The sequence below is a fragment of the Epinephelus lanceolatus genome, chromosome 18, assembly GCF_041903045.1.
Source record: "Epinephelus lanceolatus isolate andai-2023 chromosome 18, ASM4190304v1, whole genome shotgun sequence".
Classification (NCBI taxonomy): Eukaryota; Metazoa; Chordata; class Actinopteri; order Perciformes; family Serranidae; genus Epinephelus; species Epinephelus lanceolatus.
Window position 1 is genome coordinate 24,457,037 of NC_135751.1, and position 25,854 is coordinate 24,482,890.

A 25,854-nucleotide genomic window follows, 5' to 3' on the forward strand; every position below is an offset into this window, starting at 1 on the left:
AATTCCAAACAAGAACAAATAAACAACTTGGCTAACAAAATATAACAATAAATAACAAGCAGGTGGCACAGTGCAGTGGTCAGCATTGGGTTCCTGGTTCGAACCCCAGGGTGGGGGAGAACCTCTGTGCAGAGCTTGCATGTTCTCCCCATGTCAGCGTGGGTTTACTCCGGCTTCCTCCCACAGTCCAAAGACATGCAGGTTAATTGGTGACTCTAAATTGTCCGTAGGTGTGAATGTGAGTGTGAATGGTTGTCTGTCTCTATGTGTCAGCCCTGTGATAGTCTGGCGACCTGTCCAGGGTATAGCCTCTCGCCCGATGCCAACTGGGATAGGCTCCAGTCCCCCCACGACCTCCAACAGGATAAGTGGTTACAGAAAATGAATGAAAGTGTCATACAGAAATCTACACTGCACTTGAGTACAGTGCCAGACTAAGCACACTCAGCGCTCTAGGCAACCCCCTCTCCAACCCCCTCCAAAAAGCATTATTATCTTTATTGTATTTACTCCAAACAAGAACGAAAAAACAACTTAAGTACTATTCAGACAGGATTAGTTTTACATAGGGATGTGGACTAATGTCAGTTTACCACAAGATGTCTGTAATATAAGTGTTTAATTCGCACGGGACAAGAAATCTGTAATTCTACCAGAGATGGCAGTAGTAGCTTGGTTTGCGCCCTGGCGTCACTTCTCTGTTGACATGTGCGTGCTATGTTGCTTCCTGTATGTGTTGTATGTGTTTAGCTGAAGGATAATAACAATTAATGATTAGCCCAATATGAAATATTGCCCATGAACAGGATTGTGTGTACACAACGATTAGCAATATGGAGCCTACCTAACACAACCAGAAGTCACATGGCTGTGAAAAGTGCTTTCTTCTCGATCTTATTGATTGGTCTCCCACGCAGGGCTATGCGATCATTAGAAGAATGTCCACCATCACGACTGCAGACAACACCGAATGCTTCTTCAAGTGCCTCCATCATCGAAAAAACATGGAAAATTAGCTTTAAAGGTAGGATCCGGAGGATTTTCAAACAAAACAAAATATAGACATATACAAATGAAATCCTGCTTAATCATCACCTATGGGCTTCTACTCATGTGTGGTGGTGACTCTGTTTGCAGAGCTCCTGCCCTTTAACTGTATTTTGATGTTTTTGCGAGCTGGACCGCTTCTGGGCGGAGATTTCTCCAGCCAATGAGAGAGCGCAGGTGCCTTGCCCGAGCGTGTCCAAGCGTGCACCAGCGCGAGCCTTGTCTGAACCTCTTCCGTGAAGCCTTCTTCTGTACCTCCGGGCTCCGTACACCCGGGAGGGTTGAGCCTGATAGGAGGGACCAAATCTGAATGTGTGTTTACAAACAGCAACTGGAAAATCCTCCAGACCCTACCTTTAAACACGGAAAAATGGTTGTAAACAGGACATGACAAAATATTTACATACATTTTTACAGAGGATCGCATTTGCACGGGATTAATATTACCCGAGGTATTTTCTCCGGACTGTTTTACAGAAGGTAAATGTTGTCGTAATTTTTACTGACATTATCCGTAGTGATTACAGACATGGCGCGTTCGGACGGGACTAAAATCCCTGGTAATAATTACTTTACCCCACGTCTCCACGTTAAACTAATCCCATCCGAATAGGGCTTTAGCTAACAAAATATAATAATAAATAACAAACAATAAAAAAAATACAGAAAGTGCAAATTTGCAAATTTCATCCTCTTAGTTTTTCCTTTTCTTGTACCGTGCCCTGGATGGCTTTTGCCTTTTCATTTTCTCTTAAGCCCCTTTTCCACTGGACTAAAAAAAAAGCCACTAACACCTGCTCACATCTGGATTTTGTATTTTATCGGAAAAGGTACAATTGGCATTTATTTCAGGGAGAAATAACTCTGCAGTAGTCAAGGATGTTTACTGGCTCCAGTTCCAATCAGATGTGACTTAATAAATACGACACCTCAGTGAGCGCGCTAACTTAAGCCTGTTTGTCAGCAGGATGCAATGAGGGCCTCTGTCCAAGCAGCACTCGCACATCATTGGAAAAAAAAAGTCTGCCCCAATTTTGAGACAGGGACTGAATAAGTAAGACTTATAAAAAAGAACTAACCACTGTAACATTTTCACTGGCCTCCATGGTGTTCTACGCTGTTTACAGACCTGTTTTCTGTCCCGTCCGTGATGTCAAATGTGACACACCTGAAAATAAAAAAAACCCACTAACACCTGCTCACATCTGGTATTTGTATTTAGTTGGAAAGGGTATCAGCATTTATTTCTGGGAAAAATGACTGCAGTAGTCAGGGATAGGCTATTCACTGAATCCAGCTCCAATCAGAGGTGACTTAAATACAGCACCTCGGTGAACGTGCTAATTTCAGCCCATTTGCCGGTGTGATGCAATGATCAATGCAAATCACCATCTGTCTCTGTCCAGGCAGCGCTTGCACATCATCAAAAAATGTCATCGGAACTAAATTTAAGATAGGGACTGAATAAGTAAGGCATATAAAAAGTCTCTCGCCTATTTTTAACAGGTTTACCTGCGTTTTTTTTTTTTTTTTTTTTAAATGTATACACATGCTAATTTTGGTAGGAAAGGGTATAACTGTAATGCTCTCCACATACACTCCACTCCACTCCACCCATCAGTGCTGTTGCATGTTCTGACTGTGATGATCACTAACCGATGAACACATTAAGGTGAACTGCACTGCCACGACTGGAGATGATACCCTATTAGAGACCGACCGTTAGCATAAGATCTTTGGATCATTTCTCCCTCTTATTCCAAGGGGGTCGGCCACTGCTTGAATACCACATAATATGGTGAACCCAGATGTTCAGGGGTTTAATTCAAGTTTTGGGTTTAGAGCCTGTTTAATGCTGTTCAAATATCCTGTTAATCTTGTTGAAAAAAAACAACCTCTTAGACTATCTTGTGAAGAAATAAAGAATAACTGCTATAAATCTGGTGTGCAGTGAAATCTACATTCTGGTTGACAGTTCCTGTTTGCTAATGCACTTTTCTTGTTTGGCACATGCCGTCATTATTTTAATGTTGTGGAGTGTAGCCTGTGCAGTGACAACTGAAGACAGCTACCATGTTGGCAAATGTGGTGTTACATACATGTTTCTGTTTTGTCCACCCTGTGGCATCCAGTGATTCCATTGCCTTTTCACCATGCCACCACTAGAGGGCCTGAAAGCAGCCTCGGAGAAGATTTAATTAACCCAGAGGCCCTCAGAGATTTTATTCATTAGCAAGAATTGATTTGCCAGACTGTATATTTCCATTTTGGGGAAAGTCATAGTTCTCAAACCATTTAATATTTCTGAAATAATGATTAAGGCCATAAATATATTTCCCTGCTGTAAAGATCCAGATATCTTACTGTGCTCAAAAGCAACATTTAAGACCTCAGTTTCATATCAGAGTTCAGCAGCTCAGGGTGTATTTTGTGTACTCATTTGGGAAGCTCAGTTAATGATGAATTCAGTGGAAAGTGACAGGTGCAGTGTGTGTGGCCTGAAATAAGACCAAAATACTCAAAATATGTTTTTCTGTAGTTCAAGTACTACTACTACTACTACTACTAACACATTTTACAATCAGTGTGCATGTGTAGAGCCTCCTGTATATATATACTGATGTTGCATGTAATCAACCATGTCGTGTTCTGGATTTTACTTCACCTGCTTTTTTGTTACAGATTACAGGTCAAAATCTGTACCACAGAATATGTGTTCACATAGCAGGAATAATGACAGCAAAACATCTGTGTACAAGGTCTCACCCAACTTGTGCAGTAATCCTATAGGCTCATTCATCCAGTCATATGCTCAGTGCTTCCAAACAGACAGGACATTGAACTGAAAGTGAAACGTATCCATGCTCTCTTATAAGCCAGACTCCATTGACAAAAACAGACATTTTACCTTGCTGAAAATAAGCGCTACTGGTCTACTGCTGCCTTAATCAATTAGTGTGTTTGTGTTATTGTATGACTTGAGTGTTTTGAAAGGTTTGTCCGGATTGACTAAAGACACATAACAACACAAACTGACTGATTGAGACAGTGGTTAAGTTCCTTATCAGAAAGGACTGTCTGGAAAGTACTGAGTATACGACTGGATAAATGAAACTTGGATTATACTGCGAGTCGTGTGAGATACAACTTTGTGTGATATAGTTTTGCTGTCATTAAAAGTGGACCCCTATGACTTCTATCAATCAAGAATCTTCTCTTTTTTTTATTTGTTAGTTAACTTCAGAGGCACGCATGAAAAATAACATTTTCTAAACAGACTACACATAACACTGGGTGAGATATTGATATACAAATGATGATTTGGTGGGTGGCGTATTTCTCCTTAAGCACAAATGGAGCTTTTTAGAGCCAGGTTTGGCACAGGGTAGGGCTGCCTTTAGGACTACTGAGGGCAGCTGTGAGGTTGAGATTTTGTCATCGAAGGTATGCTTTGGATTTGGATTTGTCAGATCTGGTAGAACATAGTATTATAAACATATCTGTATCTCTATATACACTGCTCAAAGAAATTAAGAGAACACTTAAATCACACATGATGAATGAATTATTCAAGTCTAAAGTCTTAAGTGATGTACACTGAATAATGTGGATTCAAAATCACACCAAAAATCGAAGTTAAAGAATTGAAATCACAGACTGATCGAACTTGCGTGAGTTTCATTATGGTAACACATGATGTTTTGCTTCCTAAATAAACAAATGGACATTCCTGACGTTTAACTGAATTGGTGTTATACTGTGATGATTAAGTGTTTCCTTAAAGGATAACTTCAGTATTTTTCAACCTGGGCCCTATTTCCCCATGTGTATGTGTGTGTATGATTCATAGGTACCACTCGTTCTAAAATTGGTTCAGTATTGAGGGAGGCGGATGCAGCCGGGAGCCGCAAAATGAGCTAAAATGGTAACAGGGGCAAATGCGTCCCGTGTAAGTTTGCGCATTAAAAGTCCTTTTTTTCACCACTGACCGGTTCAGATCACCAGCGCTATCTCTGTAAATAGCATACGAAGCGTTTCCCTTAGCTCTGGGCTGTGATGTCATCGCGCGAGAGCTTTGCTTGAAAACAAAGGAGCCATGCTGAGCGCCGCTCAGAGTGGCGCTGGTTGTCCCAGAGTACAGTTGAGAGTTTTACTGCATCAATTGAAAACAATGGTTCGTGTTTGTGCTTATCTGAATTGCAAGAACAGGATGTCGCGTAACACCTCGTACAGCTTTCATAGGCTGCCTTTGTCGGACGGCGAGATGCTGAAGTTGTGGCTAGTTGTGCTACAAATGGATGCTAACACTTCTGTCCAGACACTGCGCCTTGCAGACCATCGGGTCTGCAGTGCTCACTTCTCCCAAGATGACTACTGCCAGCCGAAGAAGAGAAGACATCCAATCCCGAAACACTTCTTCCTCAAGAAAACGGCTGTCCCACGAGTAGAGAGAGCTACAGACACAGTGGAGCAAAGCTCTCGTGAGATGACATCACACACAGGCCAGAGGTGAGGGAAACACTTAGTATGCTATTTACAGAGATAGCACTGGTGATCTGAACTGGTCAGTGGTGAAAAAAAAAAACACTTTTAATGCGCAAACTTATACGGGACACATTTGCCCCTGTTACCGTTTCAGCTCGTTTCGCGGCTCCCGGCTGCATCCGCCTCCCTCAATACTGAACCAATTTTAGAACGAGTGGTACCTATGAATCATACACACACACATACACATGGGGAAATAGAGCCCAGGTTGAAAAATACCAAAGTTATCCTTTAATTTTTCTTTTGAGCAGTGTATATCTATATCTATATAGTATTATACATGCATATTACAAAGTATTCTAAACATATCAATTAATCGTATGTCATGACAGCCATGTTATTATTGATAAATTGATATTACAGCTTGTAATAAGTAGGCTAATGACTAACCAATGGGTACACAACTATGTTCATGGAAATAAAGTATAATATTTGGTTCTGATTGGTTGAAATTGATACCAAAGTAATGTAAACTGTATATGTGACCATTGTAACAGACAGTTTAAATCTGTCATATCAGCAACTAGGCAACCAGATGGAAATTATTACATTTGATTTTCCTATTTAATTGTATGGGCTGGGTCAGTTTTTGTGTTTATTAGCCTATAAATAAGAACTACACTTAAAAGCTTTTTTCAAACAGTTTAAATGTGTGTGTTAGTGTCTCTTGGTAATCACTGCCTCTGTTTCTTGCATGTATCCCACATGACTTGATTCATGCGTCAACAGCTGTGTGAGAGCCAGCCTTAAAGACACCATTATGCAAATACTCGATAACTTACAGCTGCACCACCGAGGCAGACCAATTAATAAAACGCCACCATGTGTCTCCACGAGGATACAGCTGCAGTGTTTCATGTTTCCGGGTTCAAAAACAAACCCGCTGCTCCCATTTTGTGGCTGCGTGCGCGTCGCGGCTCCTCTGGATGTAGATGAGGTTACTATGAGTTTATCCTCTTGTATTAACACTGTAACACACAAAATGGTGAGCAACATACATGCGCGTGCTCCATGCACGTTCAGCCGTGGTGTGTGTGTGTGTGTGTGTGTGTGTGTGTGTGTGTGCGCGTGAGGCAGGAGCAGCAGCCTGTCCCTAAAAGCCCTCCCCGGTGCGCTGTTGCTGTGCAGCTCTGCCAACCCGTCAGCTGATCCTTGTTGTTCGCTTATCGCAGCTGTTGGAGGATCCGCCCCTGTAGTAGTCCTGCTCTTTATTAACCAGGCTATAGTCAAGGCGCCTTCATACAGGCTTTAAAGTGTTGTAAAATGGCTGCAGCTGTGTTTGTTACCTGTCAACTTTATGGCAATGTTTTAAATGTTACATGTGAATATTATAGACGATATTTTTAAAAAGTAATTTCACTGAAGCAACTCATAAGAGGGGAAAATATAAAATGATATCCTCCTGAGACCCCAGCTTTTGTTTGGTGTGCACTTTTAATTTCTCTGCGCTATTTGGGATTAGTAGGACTTGATAAGTATTTAAAAAAAACTCAGTCTTTGAACAGTACAGTTTATTTCAATGCCTGAACATTTAATGCAACAACAAAATTGAAAACAAAGCAACATTTTGCAACTCTGTGGGTTAGAGGTCACTGTTCAAGTCTAAAACTGTTCATTTCAACACCTGATCATGGCCGTGCAGAACAAAATTGCAAATGATTTTGTAGCCCTGTATGAATTTTCCTTGCTCCACACTCCAAGCTAGTAATGTCCCTTTTGTCTGTAGGAGTCTCTTACACCTTACTGGCATATATAACGTGCTGTGGTAATACAATAGCAAAGTCCCAATGTCCTTAAATGAGTACTTTCTAATTAACACCATCTCAGCTTGTTAGTATTGCTGAAATCGTATGTAATATTAAACTACAGATGTTATTAAACACGAACAAACACGTTTCGACCATTAAATTTGATCGGGTTTTGTATCTCGTCTGCTTTTGTGTCGGGATCAGCTGTAGATAAGTGAAGCAGAATCAAAAGAATATTGTTTTAACAGCATAAAGTGTTGTTGTGTTGGTATGCCAGGTGCCGAAAAACAAGTGTCATAGCATTTGATATGGTATTCGAAGCCCAGTTTTTGTACAAGTAATATTAATGCTGGTTCAAATAAACAAATTTGACCATATTTCAAATCTTTTGTTGAGCAACGGCTTAATGTAAAAAACATTAAAGGTCCCATATCCTCCTGAGACCCGAACTTGTGTTTGGAATGCAATTTTAATTTCTCCTAGCTATTTGGGATCAGTAGGACCCAATAAGTATAAAAAGCTAAATATTGTCAATGATAATTAAGTCCCAGTGTCCTCAAACGAGTACTTCCTAATTAAAAGTGTCTTATCTTGTTACTGGTCAAATTTGTTGCCATATCAAATTACAAACATTATTTATCATAAATACACTAGATTCAACTATTAAATGTGATCAGGTTTGGGACCTTGTCCACTTTTGTGTCAGGATCAGCTGCAGACTGACTTGGCAGAGATGGCGGCCATCTTGTTTTTACATGGATTAGTGTATTGTGCTCTTACTACCACTAGATGGCACAACAAAGTGTCCACGAATGAGGACAACAGGTCTAAATTAGGTAGACTGAAGTATAAGGTCAAGTAACCCAAAATGTGATGTCCTGATGTGGTTTAATCAAATAATATCCTGGGCTACTAGTTGAAGTTTTACGATATGTATATATAAACGGAAGTTTATAAATAGTAGGACAGCAGGACAGCCATGTTCTTATCTCTTCATTTTAATTACAGCTTGTAATAAATAATAATTAACCAACAGGCAAAGAACCATGTTCATAAAATTAAAGTATAATATTTAGTTCTGATTGGTTGAAATCAATTCAAAGTATTGTGAACTGTATATGTGACCACTGTAACAGACAGTTTAAATAAGGTGAAGAAGTATAAGGCACAGCAAATCCACAATGTGGTGTCCTCACATGAGGGCGCAGGGTCTCAGGAGGATATAACCACGACTGGAGGATTGGTGGATTGCATTGACTCCACACTGTTATTCATGAATTAGCCGTCAACGTTTCCGTAATTCCCTTTAAAGACATATAATCCCCTCTCCCGTCCACATGTGCGCTGTGCTCTCGCTGTGTCTCTGCGCTAAATAGTCCTTTGTTTACATGCAGTCCCCCGTCTCTGCGGAAGGAGGCTTTTGGTAGTGCAGTGTGACTCCTACCAGCTGTTTCCCGCCTTGAAAGCCATCCGATCAGCTGCATACACACACACACACACATGCACACGCGCGCACACACACACGGTCATGCAGAGGGAGGGAGGGAGACAGAGAGAGAGAGAGAGAGAGAGAGGTAGAGCGCCACACACAACGAGGGAACCCCATCAGCTGGAAGTCGAGTAACATTACAACTCTCAGCAGCCTCAAACTACTACATTACACAGCCGAGGGATCCGGATCTGAGGATTTAACCCGCGTCGGATCCCGGGATTCCTGCTCTCTAACGTCATTATATTTATCACATCCTACGGAGACTGTTTGCAGTGTTTTTTTAATTTTTATTTTGAGGAGGGGGGGGAGGCAAACTGGCGAGAGGCGAGCATGGAGTATTTCATGGTACCAGCTCAGAAGGTGCCCTCCTTGCAACATTTCAGGAAAACGGAGAAAGAAGTGATCGGAGGTCTCTGCAGGTGTGTATACATGTGCTTCATCCGGCACGCTGCGTGTATTATTATTATTACAAGTCATCTGTTTGGAGTAGACGCACTTGGCGACGGCGGTGAGGCAACATGCTTCATCTGATCTGTTATTGTGTACACGACCCACTCACGGGCAGCTGCGGGCTTTAATAACCACCAAACACTTAAATTATAATGCGTGTGAGCATGTTGGGGGTCTGTGTGGGAGCAGCGCATCCTGTCCGTGGGGTTATTTCGCACATTTTGTTGCGAAATCGATGCATTTTGTGGCTAACAAACACAAACCACGTGGTTCCGTGCACACCACGCTGCTACTCCGCTCCAGAGCGCACCCCTGCTCTATTTATCCTCAAATTACCCCCGGTGACACCTATAGGTGCTGGGATTTGCGTGAGAAAGGGAAAGGTTGTGCGAGTGAGCGTCATTGGGTGTTAAAGGGTCTAGTTTTGCCGCACACACCGTGCGGGGTGCTGATTTCAGTCACAGCCATCCGAAGTTATTGTGGGTAGTGCGGCCATGCTTGTGGCTTGTGCTAAAAGTGATGAGGGGGTCTGGCGTTTGTTTCCTGTTCATGGCGCCCTGTTTTCGCTCACTTGTGCTGTGGATGTGCACAGCTGCTGCCTAAATCACCCCCCATTCGACGTGGCGATTGTTTTACTGGTGTTTCCGTGCGTGTTGTTCGCGCAAACGAGTCGCCTCCACTGCGTCTTTTCATCCCGCACCTCTGCCATGCTGCCTGCCGCATTGTTATAATGGCGGAGGACACGGAAAGTCTGCTCGGAGCACGGAGGTGGCGTCGGGCTCAGGGGTGACAGAGGGGGATTATTTGGCCTCGTGGAGGTACGTTTCCACCGGTGTGTCCCACGAGGGGACGTTTGGCGTTCACGGGGAGACAGGAAAAATTAAAAGTGGTGTTATTAATAAGGGGGTGTGTATGTCGCGGAAGGCCCTGCGATACGTCCGCAGCCCTGTTTGAAGAGGGAGGCGGAGGGATCTGCTGCTGTTGCTGCTGGCTGTTGGTAGTGACGCGGGCAGTGTGGGAAATGTAGTCCTTTGTTGATTTTCATTAAATCCTCATTGTAAGCCTGCAGAATTGATACATAACGAGGAGAATCTCATCCAAATTGAACCCAGACTGACTCTAGTGCTTATTAGATTAATTAAATTAATACATTTAAATGTGACAAACATTAAAGGCACCACCAGTACACTTAAGAGTAGGGATACTAGGGGTGGGAATCACCAGAGGATCCACAACACATTATTATCACGATACAGTGTTATTGTGATTTTAAATATGTGCGATATGCTGATTAATAGGATACATTATAGTGTGATTTATTACCTTCTTTCAACTGTAAATTATGCCCTAATGGCCAACAGACTTAGCCATTAGGGTTGAGAATCACCGGATGATTCACAACATGATATTAACACGGTGCTTAAGTCACGATACAGTATTATTGCGACTTTGAATATGTTGCGATATGCTGAGTATTATGATGAAATATATTGCGTTTTATTAGCTTTTTTCCAATTTTAAATTATGCCCTAATGGCTAACGCATCTAGCCATTAGGGGTGGCAATCACCAGATGATCCACAATACAATATTATCACGATACTGCTAATTAGACTAAATGAATAAATTAATTGAAATGGGACAAACATTAAAGGGCCCACCAGTACAGTTATCAGTAGGGATCCTAGCAGTAGGAATCACCAGAGGATCCACGATACGATATTATCACGATACTTAAGTCAAGATACAGTATTATTGCGATATGCTGAGTATTGCGATAAAATATATTGCAATTTATTACCGTTTATTCAACTGCAAATTATGTCCCCAAAGGAAAACTCTGTCATCTGTTTTATCTAATAAAGTTTTGAGTCTGTTCATCTCACCTCAGCCACTTTTTGCAGCACCGAAATGTGTCTAGTGGACTGAAAAAGCAATTGATTATATTATTCTAGTAGGCTACCTAAAGTTTAATTTGTCATATTGATAATTCATTAAATTAAAAAATCGATATTTGGTACTGTGTGACGAAACGATAATGCCACACAAAACTATCGTGATACTATACTGTATTGATTTTTTTCCACCCACTCCTAAGAGATACTCAGTTTGCTTTGCCCAGGGGCTACTTTTGCAAAATGGCAAGAAGCCAGTAAATAAACAAACATTAATATTTGTCAGATAAAATTAAATAAAAAAGGGAAAACCAGTTGAAGCAGCCTTGCACAGGTCAGATGTACACAGGGGCGTGTCTAGGATTTGATGACATCAGGGCTTAGCTGGCCCCCGGATCATCCCCTGTCTTTTTTATTTGATATTAAACAAGCGATATTTTGATGCTTTTTAATGCACTCTGAAACTTTATTTACACCCAGAGTACACAAATAATCCTTCTCTCAATTCATTTATTTTCATTGTGAATTAGAAAATGGTTAGCAGGCCACCCTGTACCTTACGGTGAGCCAGATTTGGCACTTGGGCCATAAGTTGAGCAGCCTATTACTGCTGCACTGACATATCTTACAATTAAAACTTATATGAAGACCACATTTTCAGTTCTTGCCGTTCTAATAAGTATTAATAATACAATCTAATTGCTGGCATTCCAGTTTCAGTCTCACATCTGTGGATTATTTTCATTATTATTTAATATGAGGATTTAGTCTCAGCTCTATAAAATGTCAGGAAATTGTAGAAAAATATCCATCACTGTCCAAGATGATTAATTTACTTTGATTTACATCAAGGAAAGTAGCAAAATATAATGTTTGAGATGCTTAAAGCATCAAATGTTTGCCATATTTGATTGAAAACTGCTTAAATAACATTGATTTTGAATGTACTTTTCTGTGATTTGTTCACTCAAACAATTAATCGACCGATCGTTCAGCTCTATTAAGTTGCTCCTCCTTCGTTACTCCTGTTTAAAGCTTTAATCCACTCTAATTGGGACTCAGTCCGTTCCTCTGTACCAGTTTGTGTTTGTGTGATATGGTGAAGTCCAGGCCCAGTTGGTCATGTTTTGGCAGTGGATGTGTTTGCTGGATGTGCGGCTGCAGTGCTGGTACGTGTGTGTGTGTGTGTGTGTGACTGTGTGTGTCCTTGCACACACTCCTTTTTCTCATCTGTGTCTGCACAATTGTTCCCAGTGTTTGCACTGAGGCAGCTGAGTCAGTACAGATAAGAGCTTGGCTAGAGAGGGTCCCAGAGATACTGAGCTCGATACAGCGAGGATGTAAGAGGAAGTTCGCTTAGAATTTCCCCTCAACTGGATTACAGCATATGGCATATTGTGTCTTTTCACCACGGCTTTAGGAAGGGAAATATTAACAGGCTCAGTGTTGCTCTAATTACATCTCAACTGGAGTTATCAGCACTGGTGCCACTGTAAAGAGGCCTTTTAACCACGTGTGGTGCTTATAAGGTGTCTTATGAAATGTCAGTTCTGCTTTAATGGCAGGAAACAGTTTACCTCACTAAGACCTTTCAGTGTCATATCTTTGGATTGCATAGCAATACATATTAATGTGTCACTTTAACACCTGTTAGGAAATGGCACAGGGTTAGAAGAGCAGTCTGACTTTGTGTCTGCACCTGGACACCTCAGCATGCAGGGAAATATGGCATTGAACTTTTGTTTCAGGGCACGGATCCTTAGCAAAGTATCACTATATTCTTGTGTGGCAATACCGTATCGTCACACAGTGCCAAGTATTGATTTTCTTTAATCATATAAATGATTAATGTTACAAATACAAATTAAACTTCAGGTGGCCTACTAAAATAAAATAATCAATTGCTTTTTCAGTTCACTAGATACATTTTGCTCATGTAAAAAACATGGCTGAAATCAGATTTACTTTGTCATCCTAGATAAAACAGATGTTGTCAAAGTTTTCCTTTTGGGGACGTACTTTACAGTTGAGAAAAGGTAATAATTACCAACATATTTTATCAGAACACGCAGCATATCTTGACATATTTAAAATCGCAATAATATTGTATCGTGACTTAAGCATCGTGATAATATCGTATCGTGCGTCCTCTTGCAATTTCCACCCCTAATGGTTAGTTGCGTTAGTCTCTCCCTCTGCACCTTCACCGATGGTTTCTGAGGTGGACGGTATGTCAGAGTCTTGCTCAAGAAGAAAAACAAAACGATCCATTGTGGCTCACAAATGCCTGTACATTTGGAACAATATTAGGGCCAATTGGCCAATATGTTTCAATAATATGTAACTGTTAGCTAACCACTTCACATCACCATTATGGAAAGGTGCTGCACAGTGGTTTAGCATTAGCTAGCTCATGATTCCTGGGTAACAGTAAACCTATCATTAATGTTGTTTACTGTGAATTAGTTGTTTTTGGATTAATATTAATGTGTATTTTCAGACACATTTTATTTCTCGGAAAAGCAAAACTTCAATTAAAACGTACGTTAAATTACCAAACAATAATTTGGCGACCTCCCTGACGTAACTCTGAGGACCCTCTAGGGGTCGCGGACCACCTGTTGAAGACACAGGTTTTGGGGTCAAAGAATATAGTTTCATGAATCCCTGCAGTGGTGGAATGCAACTAAGTACATTTACTCAAGTATTGTACTTGAGATAAATGTACTTCACTCTGTTCTTTCCATGACACATTTTACTTCTAGTCCACGACATCTCAGAGGGGCATATGTCACTTTTTACTCCACTACATTTATCTGGCACCTTTTAGTTACTTTACGAATTAAGATTTTAGCTCACAAAACATATTAAGAATTTTAAAAATATAATGGTTTGTTATAAATTAAATTACTAAACCAATCATAAGGCCTACAGGTACAGCTGAAATGATTAGCCAGTTAATCCATGAGTATATTGATGGAACTGTTTTGATCGTTTCAGTCATTTTTCATGTAAAAAGAAAGTCATATTTCCAGCTTCTCGAATGTGAGGAGTACTCTGCATTAATTACTTTCAATACTTAAGGTGCATTTTCCTGACATAACATTGTCATTGCAGAACTTTTTTTTGCAGCAGAGTAGTTTTACAGTGTGGTATTAGTGCTTACACTCAAGGAAATGATCTGACTACTTCTTCCACCACTGCATTTACTCTGCATAGATTGCAACATGTATAATGCCATAGACTCTTGAATATTTTGTTTTTGTCCACACAGGAAAGTAGTTATGGATGGCCTAGAAAGACAAATTCACACTTATTACCTGCATAAAAACAGGAATGTATTGTGCATATCTCTGCCCATTCTGCTGTTTGGTGTTGATGCGATGTTAAAAAGAGATATTGCAGATATACTATGCAGGATTTTCTTAAAAAACAATATATAGTGTCATACAGATAACAAAACAATAAATCTAGTGTCGGCTTTTGCATTAACTTTTGCTTGTGAGCATATCTACAAACAGTAGCCAACAATCGTGCATAGTATACCTTTTAAGGTGTCCGTGAAATACAACCCTAAAGCTATGCGTCTTAAGGATAATCCATAGACCTCATTGTTTTTCTCCTCAGGTATAAAGTACTTCCAAAAGGCCATTCAGTCCCTCAGAATCAAAGAGCAAAGTCAGTGGCAGAAATGCTAAAATCTCCCACAGCCTCAACAGATAAAGTCACAAGACATGTTGCGTTAGTCGGGGTTATGATCACAGGAATACTGTATTTATGTCTGTATACTTAGCTTTGGTGGAAAACAGCAATTTTACGCCCATCCACTCTCAGAAGTGGGAGTAGGAAACAGCACATTTAGATATTATTGGTTTTGAATGAATGAATGTCTTTGGATTAGGTTAAAGTTTACCATGTGACGGTGACGTTGCTGAAAATGTATGTTTTATTTTCTCCCAGTGTCCAACTAACTGCTGTCCTCCCCACAGTCTGGCCAACATTCCTCTGACCCCAGAAACAGCCCGAGACCAAGAGAGGCGAATTCGCAGAGAGATTGCCAACAGCAACGAGCGTCGGCGTATGCAGAGCATCAATGCTGGATTCCAGTCACTTAAAACACTCATCCCACACAGCGATGGAGAGAAGCTCAGTAAGGTTGGTCACAAAGAGAGTTTTGACTTAGGTGATGAGTTACATGTAGCTGCAAGGGACTGTAACGTTATTATTCTTCTCTTTTCTCCAGGCTGCCATCCTGCAACAGACGGCGGAGTACATTTTCACTTTGGAGCAGGAGAAGACGCGGCTTTTGCAGCAGAACAGTCAGCTCAAACGAATCATACAAGTAAAGCATCACCGGGCCAAACCTGAACAAGGCTTTACCAGGAATTTCTGTCCTTCAGTGTTATCAGTTCATCTAAAATGGATATCCAATTTCTGCTTCCTCTCCCTAGGAGCTAAGTGGTTCCTCCCCCAAGAGGAGGCGTGCGGAGGAGAAAGATGAAGGGATCGGCTCACCAGACATCCTGGAGGAGGAGAAGACTGAAGACTTGAGGAGGGAGATGATTGAGTTAAGGCAGCAGCTGGAAAAAGAGCGCTCGGTCAGGATGATGCTGGAAGATCAGGTAAAAGGAGCAACCATGACTTGTAACAACATTTGCGACAGTCTCAGAAGTCTGTGTCCAGACAAACACAGTGACTGACATGATTCTGAGTTGCTTACACACTTTTATCTCCTGCCCTGTGTGGCAGATGCGTTCCCTGGATGCTCAGTTGTACCCAGAGAAACTGAAGGCAATCGCCCAGCAGGTCCAGGAGCACCAGACCCAGACACAGAGCCTTGTCCATCTGCAGCAGCACAAGCAGCTGGAGAGGGATCTCACTCCAGCACACAGCCCACAGGTTGGAAACATTTGCATAAGAGTCTGACTCACACATAAACAGTGGAATCCTTTTGAGAATTACGCTCATGTGCTGATAAAACTTTTTCTCGATTAAAGGAGTACTTCACCCCCAAATGATTTGTATATCAGTTACTCACTCTGTGTTGCATTGAGTTCATTAAGAAACCTTATTTTTCTCTCATGCCTCCATGGTGAACGAAGAATCCAAGCATGGATTGAAGTCATAGGGGTCCGCATTTGACAACAGTATATCTAAACATCTGTTTACAAACTCAAACACAACTCGTGCAGTATAATCCAAGTCTCATTTATCCGGTCGTATGCTCAGTACTTCTTAAACAGACAGCCCTTTCTAACGGGGAACTAAACTGAAAGAGAGACTTATCAATGCTCTTTTCACAGCCAGACTCCATTGACAAAAACAGTAATTTTACCTCACTGAACACGGAAGCTGCTGGTCAACCATTGCCTCGATTAGGTAGTTGGTTTGTTTTATTGTGTGACTTTTGGTGTTTTAAAAAGTTAGTTTGGATTCAGCAAAGTCACACACTAACCCAAACAGACTACTAATCAAGGCAGTAGTAGACCAGCAGCTCCTGTGTTCAGCGAGGTAAAATTACTGTTTTTGTCAATGGAGTCTGGCTTTGAAGAGAGCATAGATACGTTTTGCTTTCCTCGTCAGAAACGGGTGTCTGTTTTGAAAGTCCTGAGTATACGACTGGATAAATGAGACTTGGATTATATTGCATGAGTTGTGTGAGGGTTTGTTAACTGATATTCTGCTATAGTTTTGCTGTTGTTAAATACCCCCCCTCCAACATTTTCATTTCATTTTAAATAATCACGTACAAGGTCTTGAATTTTACACGCAGATGAACCATTTTCAGCTCAGTTTGAAAACCAGTTAAATGTGGGCTCTTTGGTCTAAATTCATCAGACGGCTGGCAACAAATTCCCCACCTACTTCCTGTGTGTGGCTTCAAAAATTTACAGACTTCTTTGAGTCAATCACACTGAAGCATACTGCATTTTAAAACACTTACACACAGACCTGAATTAATCTCACAGTGTACAGTACATGTCACACTGACAGTCTCCTTCATGTCCAGAGTTAGAGCTGTCAGCAGCTAAGACACATTTACAGTGTGTTAAATGAGCAGCTCACACATCTTTGTGTTGTGCCTGTCTCCTGCCCTGACAGCCGCAGTATCCTGTTTCTGCAGGCTAACGCTAACCGAACATGATGCCAAATCAATTGGCGGGTGCTGTCTGCCCATCCACTACTTGTGGCAGCTGGGCGCTGGTACCGAAAGATGATTGATGATACTCTCTGGAATAGTCATGTGACACTTTGTGACTCCCCAAGCAGGTCTCAGCGATGTGACCTCAAATCAATATGACCATGAGTTGACAAAATTACCCCCGTAACAAGAAATTACTGGAAATAGAATTAACTCTTATTTATGTTTCACTATGATCATGGCTCTATGATATAACTAAAGCTTGAACTGCTTTGATATATTTGCAGTTTAGGTACATGTCCGTATGGTTGTAATAAGGGTACTATACTGAAAGTGTTTGGTGGAAGCATGGCTTCAGTGGCACGTCATGAGAAATCTGTGCACCCCTTACTTCTATAATTTTTTCAGAGAACTAACCAGCTCCCCAAGATGCTTCTTTTTTAAGAGGCAGCTCGAAACACTGTGAGTAGAAGCGTTCCCCAAACATAAGGACATGAGAAAATTTAGGCTGATGAAAGCCTCTTAACATCTGGCCTGGTGAATATTCAATAAGCTGCCCAGCTGTATTCCTAATTATGTGTGTAATCGTGCTTGCACATTTGTATTTTTATATATTTAATGTTGGTTTGTGCAGGTTTGTCAAGATACCAGAGCGTACTCTCCATTTAACGCTACTATACCATTACAGTTTGATGTTACAGTGTACGAGTGACATGAGAATAATGTATGATAATTAATCTTTTCTGCCAGGTGTTGGCCCCAGCTACCCCCCCTGCACCTACACACCATGCCACAGTCATCGTCCCCGCACCTGCCCAGCCTCCCCAGCCCCATCACGTCACCGTGGTAACCATGGGACCGACATCAGTTATCAACACAGTGTCCACATCTCGACAGAACCTGGACACCATCGTTCAAGTAAGACTGCAGCTCATGTGAAGCTTTTCCACATGTGAACACTAGAGGGTGGTGCCATCTCTGACATCACTTGTCCTCTCTCTCCAGGCAATCCAGCACATCGAGGGCACCCAGGGGAAGGGCTGTACCGGCGAGGAGGAGCAGCGGAGGGCAGTCATCGTCACTTCAGGCCGTGTCCTCTCCGACGCGGCGGGCTCAGACACGGCCTCAAACAGCGACGGGCCCGACGATTGCTCACTGCCTTGAGGTCATCCCTGACGTCTCGTGCGCCGTACACCTACATTCACGCACACACTTACACACAAAGGGCCCAAGCAGACCAGGGCTACAGGAGGCTACAACCCCACAGCACTCTGGAAGTTACTAGGGCTGGTAGACAGATTGAAGCACTCGTTTTTTTTCTTTTCAGTATACACTCTACATGTTGTACCGTAATAGGCAGCCCGAATAGGTTTACACTTAGACACTCATACATTTCTCTGCTTCTCTTTAGCCCCCTGCTCTCTCACACACACTCATGTCTGTTCCTTTTACAATAGAGAGGTTATTATTAGAGCGGTTACTTCACTGACAGATCTGTAAATCCTCCGTCATACTGGATACTAGAATGTCTGCTAAACATCACCATTAATCACCAGGACTGTTGTCTTTATTCGGCCCTGAAGCTGCGTGACTGACCCACGAAACAGGAGACAGAGCCCAGCAGTGCGTGGCGTCAACGCCGCCCAACACCAGAGCATTTCCGTTTAAGATGAACATCCTTGAGCTGTTTGGAGAGACCCTGTGAGCTCTCAAAGTTCCACTTTTTAGGCTTCTGGATGACAGAATAATGTTTCTACTCTTGTGAAGTCTACTTTTTCATGTTTTGTTTCTGTAAGGTTCCCTCAGCCAGCAAGTTAAAGTGATTGTACTGGAAATACACACATGGAGAAAAAAAAAAGACGCACCACAATGACGGGAATTTAAAAGCTGTTTTCACGGCTGACTGGTGCTCACAGGAAATGAAGTGAAGCTCAGGAGGAGAGAGTGCGCTTACTGGTTCATAGCTCTATTCTTTTTATTTGTTTGTTTGTCGGCAATTGTTTTTTTTTTTTGTTTTTTTTTTTTTTTACTGGGCTGGGTTCCCAGTAATCCCACACATGTATTTGGCATGTTCTTGTTTTGACTCATGGCCTGACAAAAAAATATCAGTGCTTTGACACTTCTTGACACCCTCCTCCCTCTTGAATATAAAAGCACCTGGCTTGTTAAATAAGCTAATCTGTGGGCACTATTGAGTGATCTCCACTGTTTCTGGTGTATGTGTGTGTGTGTGTGTGTGTGTGTGTGTCCCATTTAGTGTTTGAATCAGCAGGGCCTAGCAGTGTCCCAGACTCTGGCAGTCTGCAGCAGCACTGCTTTCGCCTTGAAATAAAGGCACGCGTGTATGTGCGCACAACACTCACACATACAGATACGACTGACATACAATCACATACTCGCTCAATCTTAAGAGCTGGTTTTATTCAGCCCTGAACAGTGTAGTTTCTAGTCCTCATTATACATGAAATATGAGGAAAATGCCCGGTGAAATTGTCTGAATGTGCCATGGAGGTGACCGGGCTGACTACACATGCTCTATGCATTTCCTTACGTTTTTCTTTGTGCGCTTTCTGTGTAGCTTTCTGCGCTATTTACCCGTTTCTGCGTAGATGATACTTAAAACGTTTTTGCCTGGAACTGTTGGTTGACAGACAGACTTTAAGACATGTAGCTCAGCGAGGCAGCAGCTTGCCTTACTACAAGCCCGTGGGTGCAGGGAGGCACTGTGAAGCCAGCCTTAACACAGCCCCCGGGTCTGAGAGACGAACCTGAACACTTGATCTGGGCCGTTGGGTGGCCACTGGAATCCCTCTGCTTTTTCCCCTCGCATGTGTTAGAATTAGGGCTGGGCGATAAGGGGAATATCAAATACCACAATATTTTTTACGATAAACCTCGATAACAGTATTGTGACGATATTGTTGGGTTGACTGTTGGCCTGGTCACAAATTTAGGGCTGTCCCGATTACCAGTTTTTGGGCATTGCAGCTTCAATGAGAAACTTTGGCCATACATCAAAGCTTCCACAAAAATAACGTGGCAATTAGCCACTTCGTTAGCACGCAGGTTGCACATTAGCCGCAATAACTAGAGAAAAAAAAAATTCTTTGCAAGACACATAAGCTGTTACTTACAGTTTTTAGGTGAGCTCTTTGAGGATATGTGACATACCAGTTTCCTTTGTCGCATCTGGCACAGATTTGGAAACTATTCCAGACGCTAGACGTTTTCGACATCTTGCTAGCGGATCTATAAGCCTGTCACGCATGGTCAGACTGTCCCAGTTTCAGTGACATTACATGAGTCGGAGAGTTACAAAACAATCACTAGATTTAAACGTCGTCTGAGAATAACTATAAATAATTTATGCTGATGCTTAATAAGTAATGTTGGATAAATATTTCTTAATTTACAGGCTATTTTGGTTTCAGGGGGTAATTCATATATACATTTTAAAAAACAGCATTGAAATACTAATGTTTGACATCGATTACCATGGCAACGATTCGGGTCAGCCCTATACAAAACATTTACACAATAAGATTTTGATAATCATCAGTAATGTGGATATAACGTCTAAGCTAATGAATAATAAAATGGCTAGAGCAGTCCAGTAAGTGGAGACAATTACATCACTTTACTGTAATGTAACGATATCCAAAATCTGACATTCTCTCATCTCGTATGGCGATATCAATATAATATCGATATATTGCCCAGCCCTAGTTAGAATATATATTCCCAGTTATTTTGTCTTTTACTTATGTTTGTTTTTATGATGTTTTGCCACAAATATGAACAGGTTGCTGATATACTAATTACATTCAAGCGCTCCTGATATTTCTTTTTTCTCTGTAAGTATTCATTGTATCTGAATACTGACTCCTTGTTGGATTTACATGTAGATTTGCAACCGTTGGCCCCTTCGTGTGCACTATTAAAGCCAGATTTATGTGGGGGGGAAAATTCCACATTGAAATGTCGACATTCCATGAAATTTTACCCATTTTTCCCCGTCAGGTTACTTTTCAAAAATGGAGCCTGTTTTATTTAGAGATTAGAGTTACATTTAGTGCTTTTGACACATCAGTGCTGTTTTATAATTGCATTTAGGGATAAACACTTTATTCGAATCACCTGCATCGATGCATAGATGGAGCTTTGAACTGCTGGACAGATAATGCGTTCGATTGAACGCACCTCATCTATCATGATTCATGTCATGGAATTGCCCTTTAAAGAAATATTGATGTCAGCTGCACTGAAACGAGTGACGCGTCTGTCAGATTAAATCATGGGACATTTTCCCAGCATTCATTACTACATAATAGGAAGGGGATTCCTGGATATTGAAAACGTGTTTTTGCAAGCTCTGCTTTTTGTAGAGCTCTAACTTTTTCCCTCCGAGTATCTGCATTTGGTAGTTTTCTGCTGAATACCGGAACTGTTTTATTTCCATCTGTGTTTTACACTCTGTTCTGCGTGTTAGGAAACGTTACGTGGACATATCAGATTGTCAGATGAGTGGGGTGGGCCTGGGGATCATTAAATGGGGTCAAGATTACAAAGCACTTACTGTACTATACTGGAGTCCGCCTCTTTCTTTTGTAAAAAGGGGCATCTCCTCAGCTGAAGCTCTTGAGGTTATGAGTAAAAGCCGCACAGCTGTGTATCCCCCTTTCCCTCCATGTCTACACCTCCTCCATCTTGTCCTGTTTGCCCCTCACATCTCCTTTTTTTTATTTGCAAAATCTTTTATGCTGTCTTTGTTTATCTCGTCAGTATCTCTTGTCTCCTTCACATTTCACAGCTCCTTCCTGTCCCTTTCCTTCTGTCTCTTCTGTGTAACCTTTTTTTTTGTTAGACCTGTCAGTGCATATGGTCATCAAGAAGCTATTTTGTGTCTGTTTTGTTTTTAAGAGAAATGTTTTGGGGATAAAGAGGCTTGTGCCTTTGTAAAGACAGAATAATAAAGTTTGTACTTTGTTTTTTACGCATCGGGCCCAGTGTGTGTGTCTTTTTTAAAGCATTTCACTCTAAGTGTCGCCTGCTCTGAGATGTTACAGTTACTACAGCACAAATAATGACACAACCAGCTGACTTTGTCTCCTCTCCAGTTCTGGTTGGCCGTCACTCAAGCAGTACCGTTGATGCACAAGTGTCCGCTCCTGATTGGTGGCTGGGATTTTAAAACCCCTCCCTCTCTTGCTCAACAGCTCATTGCTAAATTAAGATGGACCACCGTCTCCCTGACAGTTAAAAATGAACACTAGGGACAGTAGGTGGCATCTCTTTCCATCATCTGACATGCATTCATTCATTCCAGGCCCCTTGTTCACACCCTCACACATTCATCCAGAAATACCTCTGGTTTCTGAGTCCACAGAGGCTCAGTCCTTCCTAAATTTAATATCTTGTTGCAATGTGCGGTGACTTAATAAGAGTGGACAGAGTGTGTTCAAGACCACAACAACTGACATTAAAGGATACGTTTGATGTTTTTCAACCTGGATCCTATTTTCCCATCTGAGGGTGCTTTCACACCTGCCCTGTTTGGTTCAGTTCAATCAAACTCAAGCTCATTTGCCCCCTAAGTGCGGTTCGTTTGGGCAGGTCTGAACACAGCAATCGCACTCAGGTGCGCACCAAAACAACCGGACTGAGACCTTCTTGGAGAGGTGGTCTCAGTCCGGTTATAAACGAACTCTGGTGCAGTTCGTTTGTGGTGAGAACGTGTTCCGACCTCGATCTGAACCAACTGCAGTCACATGACACATTGTTTGGGTTAAACATGAGCATGTTACAGTCCTGGAGGATTATTAATGTGCACCTCCTCCTGTACTGCCTTAATATGCACATTCAGCACATCCAATGCATCAGAACATTGTTTTCTAGTTGGAGCCGCACCTCGTTTTCAAACTGTGTGGTTTGACTAAAATGAACAATGACAGCAATATAGTCCACGATGACCAGCGCTAAAATCAACCTGCGTAGTTGTCCCTCCATTGTGACATTAGAAAGTGTAACATTTATCTTGCAAGTGTACTCTTCTTCAACGTTTTGTTTACTTCCTGGATTTTTCCTGCATGGAAATTCTGACCAATCAAGAGCAGCTTTCTCGTGCAAGGCATTTTATCTTGTAAATGCTGCTGTGGGAACATGAACCAACTCTAGGCAATTAAACACCTTTGGAATAAAATTACTCTCTGATTCGGACCAAAGCAAGCGGACTCCAGGTCTGAAAGCAGCCTAAGTGACTAATGGGAACGCATTAAAACAGCGGCAATGTAACCACCTGGGGCATGGTCACACCATCATTTTACGGGGTCCATGTCATTGGTTCGACAGCCCATTGGTTCGACATCCCATTAGTCCGACTGTCCGCAGTGCTGAACGGCTCGCAGCTGGCGTATGGTGTGCCGCGACCGGCTTGAGGCGGAGCAGGCTCACGGCTTATGAGTTTGTCACTTTCTTTTTCATTTTAACCCACACCATGATCTTTTCCTGACCCTAACCAAGTGGTTTTTGTGCCTAAACCTAACCAGACCTTAACCACAGGGCATCATGATGATTTCAGAACGGACTTTGGAACAATGAGTTTAATATGGTCGGACCAATGGGCTGTCGAACCAATGGGCTGTTGAACCAATGGGCAGTTCCCCATTTTACGTCCACTTATAGTGCTTGTTTTGCTACTGACAGACTCAGCACCGGAAATCAGAGAGGCTTTGGACTCTAAAGTCAGACTGATACTCACTTTTGGCTGGAATGCAAAATTAGTTTGATGATATTTTAAATGTCTAACAACATTATGACACGTGTGAACATTTACATTGTGGTGTTTTGCAGATGCTGGGTTTTGTTCTCCATATCTTACGACTAAATGTTATTTTACGTCAAGGTGACGTTGGCTTGAGACTCTGGATTTTGGTTACTCAGCAACACAACTTACAACAAACAAAATATCAATGTTATCTGTCGTTGACGTTGGCATTGGATGTCGTCCTGACATTGACTTTTAGCCACCTGACGTCTCAACCTAAATTCAACCAGATAGCAGCATCAAACAATGTTGGTGGCCAGCTGGGACAGCTATGTAAGGTATTAAGGTGGCCACGTGTCAAGTAATAGTAGTCCTTTTTGGGCATTTAAACGCACACCCAGGGCTTCAGTGTAGTTTGTATTTATTTGCAGACAAACTTCAGGTAGTCCTTTGACAGTTGACACAAGAAACCCTGTAGACACTAAACAGTGAAGCTACTGTTATGCTGTTATTTTCCATTGCCAGTGATAGCAACATCAAAGCCACAGCTAACGACACACTTGGAAAAAGACAGCGGCTGATGCCAGTGCCTGTCATCTGCAATTAACAAAGAATTAATGTTCACTAGGATTCATAAAAAAGCTCATCAAAAGCACAGATTTTCTCATAAACAAATCTTCACAGCCACATCCCACCACCAGTGAAGTTCCTCAGGATTAAGGCAGTTTAACACACCAAAACGAACACACTGTATTGTTTGGACACGCTTCCTGAGTCATTTGGGATGGACATGCTCGAGTAAGAAACTCCTGCCATATTTGGGGATTAATTTACAGTTGAGATGTTGATTCCCAAGGAACTGTGAGATTATGTTCAGCACAGTGTGTCTGCTCGAGTGTGATAAAGCAGTAATCCGCCTAGCGTTTAGCTGTGTTAGGGATTCTAGGTTGACTCGGGGGTCTGTGTGTTCCAGACATACCCTCTCTTCAGCTCTCATCCCTCCCTCTCTCACACACAGTCTTAGGATGATTACTTCCCAATGTGGCAGCCAAGTGAGCATTGTGTCTTCCTCACCACAATAAGAGGGTTGACAGCTCATTTACTTGATGCACATTTAGTTTGGGGGAGTGAAGGCGGTAAAGTTGCAGTCATTTGATCGTTAGTCTTTGTTAGGCAAAGCCACCGTGGCAGCTCATTGTGAAAGATTTGATTCTTGGTGTTTTTTAATTTACAGGAAGGTAATGTTCCTTTTTAGTCCGCTTAAGTGAAGTAACTGACCCTGAAAGCTCAAGGCTATGCAACATCAGAAAACATGCAAATGGGAAAATGCCTACAGAGAAAAAAGAAATGCTGCAAACACAAAAAACACAACCAAATACAGGATCACAACAGCTTGGGCCTTGTCATCAACGCACCAAGAAGTTGCTCTATGTTTCATTGCTGAATCACTTGACTTCTAAGTGACAATACCTTTACAAAATTTGCATTTCAGAGACTGAAAATAGGTATGTTTAAAAGGAATCTAACTTTGAAGGAAAGGGAATTAAAGGAAAAGTTCAACATTATGTTACTTTCTGCAGTGTGAAGATCAATACAAAGTTTGATGCAAGAGCAGTTACCTTAGCTTAGCTTTAAAGAACACTTCACCCACAAAATAACCATTTGTAAATGAATTAGCCATGCTGTGTTACCTTGAATATGTTGCCTCCACGGACAACATAACATATAGATTCATTGATTGATTGGGGACCACGTTTAACAACAGCAAAACTA

At 41.7% G+C, this 25,854-nt stretch overlaps 1 protein-coding gene across 2 annotated transcripts; it reads left to right on the forward strand.

Moving 5' to 3' along the window:
* Positions 1-8,921: 8,921 nt before the first annotated feature.
* Positions 8,922-20,350, forward strand: tfap4 (transcription factor AP-4 (activating enhancer binding protein 4)). 2 transcript variants are annotated; one of them, XM_033644125.2, is made up of 7 exons: positions 8,922-9,251; positions 15,166-15,331; positions 15,420-15,518; positions 15,628-15,798; positions 15,926-16,075; positions 18,069-18,236; positions 18,324-20,350. In XM_033644125.2, exons 1-7 carry the CDS (start codon positions 9,163-9,165, stop codon positions 18,480-18,482), a joined length of 1,002 nt encoding a protein of 333 aa, XP_033500016.1. In that variant the 5' UTR covers positions 8,922-9,162; the 3' UTR covers positions 18,483-20,350. The 2 variants fall into 2 exon arrangements, with proteins under 2 accessions (XP_033500016.1, XP_033500017.1); XM_033644126.2 differs by having other exon boundaries at positions 15,947-16,075; positions 18,324-18,626.
* The last annotated feature ends 5,504 nt before the right edge of the window (positions 20,351-25,854 follow it).